The sequence below is a fragment of the Aplysia californica genome, unplaced genomic scaffold, assembly GCF_000002075.1.
Source record: "Aplysia californica isolate F4 #8 unplaced genomic scaffold, AplCal3.0 scaffold00298, whole genome shotgun sequence".
NCBI classification, from domain to species: domain Eukaryota; kingdom Metazoa; phylum Mollusca; class Gastropoda; order Aplysiida; family Aplysiidae; genus Aplysia; species Aplysia californica.
The window spans coordinates 440,125-447,390 of record NW_004797568.1 but is presented as its reverse complement, the minus strand read 5'-3'; the positions used below and the strand labels follow the sequence as shown (position 1 = coordinate 447,390).

Genomic DNA, 7,266 nt, shown 5'->3' with positions numbered 1-7,266 from the left:
CAGAAAGAGACAGAGAGAGAGAGAAGAGGGGAGGAGTAGATCTTGCGAGAACTTCCGGGCGGGTGAGAATAGCCACTTTCTTCAATTAGATTCTGCTAGATCTACTGAGGCCAGGTGCCAAGTTACCGTGTACGTAAACACTCCGTTTTGACAATAGCTATACCGGTCCGGAAACAAAAAAATAAGATAATTATACAGTGCTTTCAAAGAACATGCAGCATATTCACTCCCAAAAATTTTTTTTTGATAACAACATCAAAAGGTCAACTCAGCCATGTCCTATCCTTTTTACTGTGTTGGTCTTTTCTCTGCTCTTTTTCGTTTCCTCTTGCCGGGTTTCTTTCCTTTTGTTGGTGTTCATCCTCATCATCTTCATTATCTTCTATTTGAATGACCACGAAGTGGTTAGGTAGCCTTGTTTTGTCTTTTGGTGGGCATGGTGCGACACTGGTCCATAACTGAGTAACAGGTATATTATCATACCCGTGCCCTAGAGAGAAATAAGAGAGAGAGAGAGATTATGAATAGAGTACAGATAATTTTTCTTTACGTAATATAAATAAGACAGGAAGAGAGAAAGAGAGAGAGAAATTATGAATAGAGTACAGATAATTTTTCTTTACATAAACTAGACAGGGAGAGAGATTAATAAGAGAGGGAGAGAGAAGAGAGAGAGAGAGAAATGATAAAAACTTAGTGGGAAATACCATAAATAAAACAGGAAGAGAGAGAAATAAGACAGAGAGAGAGAGAGAGAGAAATTATGAATAGAGCACAGATAATTTTTCTTTACATAAACTAGACAGGGAGAGAGCGAAATATGAATAGAGTACAAATAATTTTTCTTTACATTAATAATAAGACTGGAAGAGGGAGAGAGAAGAGAGAGAGAGAGTCTTTTGGTCACTCATACAGCCAGTTGACATAGATAGATTTACAAAACTTAATGCAGACTGTTGCCGACAGCCGCCGACCGTTGCCAACCGTTGCCGACCATGATGTGATTACTGATTTTGTCCCTTGTGTATAAATCAATTAAGTACACCTCTGAAATTGAAACAGGCAGCTATTTTTTTTTTCGTAGCTGTGCAGTAATTTTGAATTTGTGTTTATAGATTTGTCATTATTTGTGTCTTTCAGGTGGTGTTTGTGAGCACCAAAAGTTCAGAAGAAGGCAGCTGGAATGTTGCATCATGGGATGCTCGAACAGGAAATCTTCTTCAGACCCACCGTCATGGCTCTTCTTCCCCACATACACTTTGCATGCTGAATGGAGAATGTATACTGGCAGCCTCCCATTCAAAACCAGTGATTCATGTCTGGAATATGTTGAGACAAGTAAGTCCCCATCATGTCTGAACCGATCCCATGGTAGTTGTAATGTGAAGGATCTACTTTTCAGTACATTAGACTACCTACTCTGAAAGTGTATTATAATTGTTGTTAACATTAGAGCAATGTACTACTTGAGCCTAATCTGCTCTTTCGTTATTTCGAGTTTGTTTTATATCTCAGTCTAAACATATCCAAAGGAGAAATGAGGAGAGGGTCCTTGAGATAATGTGTCATTTTTTTTAACATGCATATAGTAGAGGTGCTATATTTCATTGTTACAGTAATTTTATGTTTTAACAAAATTGCTCATTTTAGTGGCTATGATGCATTATTTTTTACTTCTAATAAGCCTCTCCTGTTTCTCATAGGGTCAAAAACACAGAAAATTGATATGTGGTGCAAAAATAGCGGCGCTTGCCACAAGCCCAGATAACAACTGGATTGCTGCTGGCATGGAAGACAAAATCTACATTTGGCAAGTGAGTGTTTCTGAGAACAATGTATTTTTTAAATATTTTTATAGTAGTGAATTTTTTAAAATAACTGTAATGGGTGAACCTGTTCGTTTTGATCACTTATTTCTTTAGTACTGGTCTGTCAGTTTGAATTAGTCAGAATAAGGAGATTGGCTCACAGACATGTGAACTTGCTCACAAAAGATTTATTCCATGCTACATTTACTCACATACACACTTCAAGACAAACTTACGTATAAGCAAATATGCATAATGGCTTCTAAAAAGGTCAGGCATATCATTTTTTAAAAATAATTTTGGTGATCATTTAAATATACCAGTATCTAAAAGGTTAGTGATAGTCACTGATAAGAATCATTTTACTTCCCTGTAAGGCACATAAAAGTGTTATATTTTAATGTTTAATGAGAAATGTGCAGGAAATCATGTAAATCTGGGATTTGAGAAAAGTGCGTTTTGGACATTAAATTTCATGGACATTTAGGGCACAGTTAGTTACATATAAAGTGACACACTGTTTTGAATCAGTAAGTAAAGAATGGGCTTTAAACCATTCAAAACATAGGGGTTTGTTTTAGGCGGAAAACTACCAGAGCTCATTAATAATTGTCGAATTTTTGCATTTCTGGAGCATTTATAATTTGTTTCAAATACCGCATTATCAATGTAGGAAAATTAAGGTTACATTGGAAAGTATAATGCATTCCAAGATAAATTTAAGAGATAAAACCAGCACCATATATAATACAATATCTGAATGTCAACTATACAAACATGATATTGCTTGTTGCAATTGTACATCTGGGAGGGGGGGTTAAACTCCATTTATGGTGTCTTGCTCCAGGGCTCACTCCACCAACATTGCATGACATTATTTGTTAACCTGAGTTCACTAACTACCTGACAACTGAAGGTCTTGAATTTTGAGGGGTGCCCCACACATACCTTTAAAGTTAAGGCTGATGTTATATAATCGTTTTCATTTCTAGATTTGAAAGGTGAATGAAAAAAGACAGCAGTAGTTAAAAATCAATATTAAATTATTTTTTTGACCGTATCTCTGCCATTGGCGGTGCATCTTCCATCTGGCTTTCTCAGGCCACTCTATGTACACATTTCACTGTTAGTTGTTTTGTAAGTGGGGGGGGGGGGGGGGTTCCTCTCTCTCCTGTGCAAAGCATACAGTCGAACCTGCTTTGGGGGCTGTCGTGGCCTAGAGGTAAAGGTGTTGGCCTCTCATTCAAAGGTCCCGGGTTTGAAAAAATTTCTTCTCTTAAATTGTCTCCTCTCACCTCCTTTTCTGCTCTCTAGCAATGTTCTATTGTCTGCTTTCGTCTCCTCTTTCTGCCCCCTCACCGTCACTTCCTTTGGCCCCTCCTCTGGGCTCCTGACTCTTTCTGCAGCCTTTCTACTGCTACTCCTTGCCTCCTTACTACTGTCTTTCAGCCACACCCCTGATCTTCTGGTAGGAAAGATCTACACCTAGCCTTCTCGGACAAAGAGGAAAAATATCGGAGTCCTGTGTGCAAGTTGCGCACGTTAAAGATTCCTTGGTGGTCTAAAATCGATAAGAGTAGGCCAAGCGGGCAAAATTCAAAATTTCCTACCAACTGAAAAAGTTTATGTGTCCGGCGCTTTCATAAGACCTTATGAGGTTGCGAGCGTCGTAAAACACTTACCTCAAAAAGAAAAAAAAAGAACCTGCTTTTACCAGTTGCTGTCACCTGAGCATGCAGCCTCTGTTCTGTGACACCTTGTTTTTACTGTATTTTTAACCTATCCATAGCAGTCTCTGTCCATATTTTCAGACTGAGGGAGAAGCAGGCTTATCGCCAGGGTAGGCACTGCCAGGAAGAAGTAACAGGACTTAATGTAACGCTTTCTCAATGACATGTGAGTGTCAAGTCAATGAACTCAGCACAAGGGCACAGTCCACTCCTCTGGGACAGCCAGTAATAGCACACTGCTGTTGGCCTCTATAAACGTCATGCAATCTTATGACAAGCACTATGGTGTCTGTCTCTTAGTAGCCAACAGCTGTCGAAGTCAGAGTTGCTTTTGTTGTTTGTTGGGGTTTTTTTGTTGGTTTTTTGTTTTTTGTTTTTGTTTTTTTGGGGGGGGGGTTCTTGTGTTGTTTTATTTTGTGTATGATGGCTATACTAGGGGGTGTTTTGAGTCTGTTGGTAGCATTTGATTTTTAAAAAGCTCTTATGATGGAGAACAATTTTGACAGAAATGAAATGTGTGTAGTAAGTGACCCTAGAATTTTTAATTCTAACTTTAAAAAAACTATTGTCTCCAGGTATGCACAGGAAACCTGTACAGTGTCTTGAGCCACAGTAGTGTTGAAGTGAAGTGCCTTAAGTTCACTCCTAGTGGCCAACATTTGGTGTCAGCATACAAGGATGGCTCAGTGTGTGTTTGGGAACTTCAAGAGTAAGTTTAGGGTTAAAGTTGTTTAGGGACTCTTAAATAACAAGATTTGGTTCTCATTTCACCTATTGATGGAGGGCTGTCGTTCCTCTCAGTCAAAAGAACAGTGGATCGAAACAGTGACCATAAAAAATTCTGCTCTAGAATTTTCTCCTTTGTTCTCCGTTCCTGTTATCTAGTCTTGTTCTGTCATCTGCTTTCCTCTCCACTCTGGTATAATGTTACGCAGTCGTAGCTACACTAATGACCACCTGTCCAAGACAATCGCTGTACAAACAACCACTTTCCACTTTCCTGCTTGCTTTTTTTCTATTCATATTGACACTGTTCTAGAAGTCCATCTGTCTAAGTGTCTAAGATGACGGAATTGCTCATCTTAGACAGGTTTGACTGTATTTTATACAACCTGGAAGAGAGATCAGAGGTTTAAACATCAGTGCGTGTTCCTTCGCTCACGGCACTTTACTAGCTCTCTGATACTATTTAATTCAGTGATTTTTGTTTTTACCTTTTTCAAACATATTTCATTTTTGATGATGCTTGGAATTTGATTATTTTAGCTGAAGAATTATGAAATGAACTGCCAACATATTATGGTCTAGCCATTGGCCATAGTCATGTAGTTTAAATGGAGTTTGTTAATAACTTAATTAAATGCGAACGTGTCAGTTTTATCTTTTTGTGAGATTAAATGAAATGCAGCTTGAATGTCGAATTCATATGAACGGATTATTTTTTTAACAAAGAAATTTTGTTCCATTCTCAGCATTTATTGTCATTACTTCATAATGATTTGTAACATTTTAGATGACAGGTAAACTGTAACTTTTACTGTTATGTTCTTGTGTTTGACAGTGCAGTGACTCTGGATCCACACCGCATCAATGAGGTCAGACCAGTGAATACCTTCTTTGGTCACTCTGGGGAGGTGACAGATCTACACATCAGCCTGTCCAATACAGTGGTCACGTGTGGCACAGACTTCTCTGTCAGAGTGAGAACCTTAGTGTTCATGGAACATCCTACAGTCAAATTCCGATATAACAGGACAGACAGGACCGGCAGTTTTTCCCTGTTATAAGCGAGTCCTGTTATAACCGCTATCAAGGGAAACTACCAGTACCATATATTCGATTACCGCTGATCTTTTTCCAGTGGGCTGTTTTGCTGACACTGAGACGGAATCGATCAGTGACCCCAACACTATGAGGGGGGGGGGGTTGAAAGTTTGTGTTTAGGCAAACGGTCATACAAACAGGCGAAAAATGTCTTGGTTGAGACAAATTTTAATAATTTGACTGATCGGAAGCAAGTTCATGTGCTGCAAGATCACTGTTACATCTGAGTCTGCACAAATTGAACCCTGTTATAGCCATGTTCATATTACTTACACTCATAGAGAAGAAACAAAATGGGGATTTCATTTATCACTGTTGTATCCAAGTTCCTGTAATAACAGAGGCTGTTATAAATGGGCCGGACTGTTCATAATCTTGGGGTGGTGTACTAAGTGACAATGTATCTTGATTTTTTAATTGTTTCAAATTTTGCTTATTTTCCTCATAGCATGTAGTGTCTTTTTGCATACGAGACATACTTCTTTGAGGCAATCTCATCTATTTTTATTGATCAGTTTCTTCAGTCTTAGGTAGAGAGTTATGGGGAAAAAAATTCTCAAGCAGCAGCCTCAGCAAATCTGTTTTCAACAACTTTCAACAGCCAAAATGCTTATGTGGACAAATTTATTTATAAAGATCTTTAACTTTATATTACTGATCCAAGGAGACTGGGTGCTCAAGCATACTTGACCTTAAATTAAACAGCAAAAAGTTTTCCATCTGACTCCATTGAGTATAGTGTGTACTGATCTCAGCTTGTAGAAAAGGAAATGAATATAATGAAAAACCCATGTCTAAATATTCATCTATTCTATGTTTCAGGTTTGGTCTCTGTTCTCCAGTGAAGAGTTGAAAATGTTTGAGCTGGGCACTGCTGTCACCTCTGTAGTAATGGATCACAGCGAACTCACCTTGTATGCAGGAGATGCCAATGGAAACGTCTTCTCCATTGATTTACACCACAAAGTAATTTGATTGACATTTTTGTTTCTTTTGTTTTGTCTTCTCTATTGATTTACACCACCAAGTAATTTGATAGACGTTTTTGTTTCTTTCAATAGATGATAGATATACAGTCAAACCTGTGTAAGACGGCCACCCATTGTCAAGGTGAAAAGTGGCCGTATAAGACAGGTGGCCGTCTTAGGCAGGATTGATCAAGAAGAAGAAAACAAACCATTCCTTTCTGAGAAAACAAACCCTTCCTTTCTGAGGTCCCAACTGAAGTTAGTCGCATTGTTATTGTTGTTGTTGTTTTCGCTGGGGTTGTTCTCTCTTTTTTTATTTTGTTGCCACTTTTGTGCAAGGGTGACAATAAAACGAAATGTGTCAGACAAGGAGGACCGAGTGCTATGGTAAAACAAACACATGTGTCGCTACCATTCGGAGAACGAGCGACGCTTCTGTTACAAGTTCATGTTGACGTCCATTGTTACTTTGTTACGGACTGGGTAAACAGTGACCACTCATCTCACTTACGATTTGTGTGTATGAGTTCTGGGCGGGGCTTATGGGTTATGAGGGATCACACGCTTACCTCACCAGCAGCTGAAAATTAATTTTGTTACCTATTGGTTAACAGTGGGAGGGGCCTACGCAACGTGATCGGTTGGAGGGACTACCTAACAACAAAGACAGTTTATGATGGCTCGCCCACAACGCAAGGGGACAGTGCACAATTTATGACAAAACGTAATGGAGTCACTAAGGTGGCCGTCTTAGACAGGTGTTATTGCTTTGTGTGATAGGGGTTGTGTGTTAAAATATGGTGGCCGCGGCCGCGTTAGACAGGTGCCCGTTTTACACAGTTAAATTATATAGAAAAAACGCAAGGGGGGAAATGGAAAGTGGCCGTTTGTACAGGTGGCCGTCTTATAGAGGTGGCCGTCAGGGCAGGTTTGACT

General features: G+C 39.1%; 1 protein-coding gene across 1 annotated transcript in view; it reads left to right on the top strand.

Moving 5' to 3' along the window:
• LOC101861742 (WD repeat-containing protein 18) overlaps positions 1–7,266 on the top strand; it is a 15,589-nt gene that overhangs the window by 720 nt on the left and 7,603 nt on the right. Inside the window, exons 2-6 of the mRNA XM_013084498.2 lie at positions 1,141–1,338; positions 1,704–1,814; positions 4,114–4,247; positions 5,100–5,238; positions 6,185–6,328. Coding sequence (XP_012939952.1) covers positions 1,141–1,338; positions 1,704–1,814; positions 4,114–4,247; positions 5,100–5,238; positions 6,185–6,328 — 726 coding nt within the window. The remainder of the gene's footprint in view (positions 1–1,140; positions 1,339–1,703; positions 1,815–4,113; positions 4,248–5,099; positions 5,239–6,184; positions 6,329–7,266) is intronic.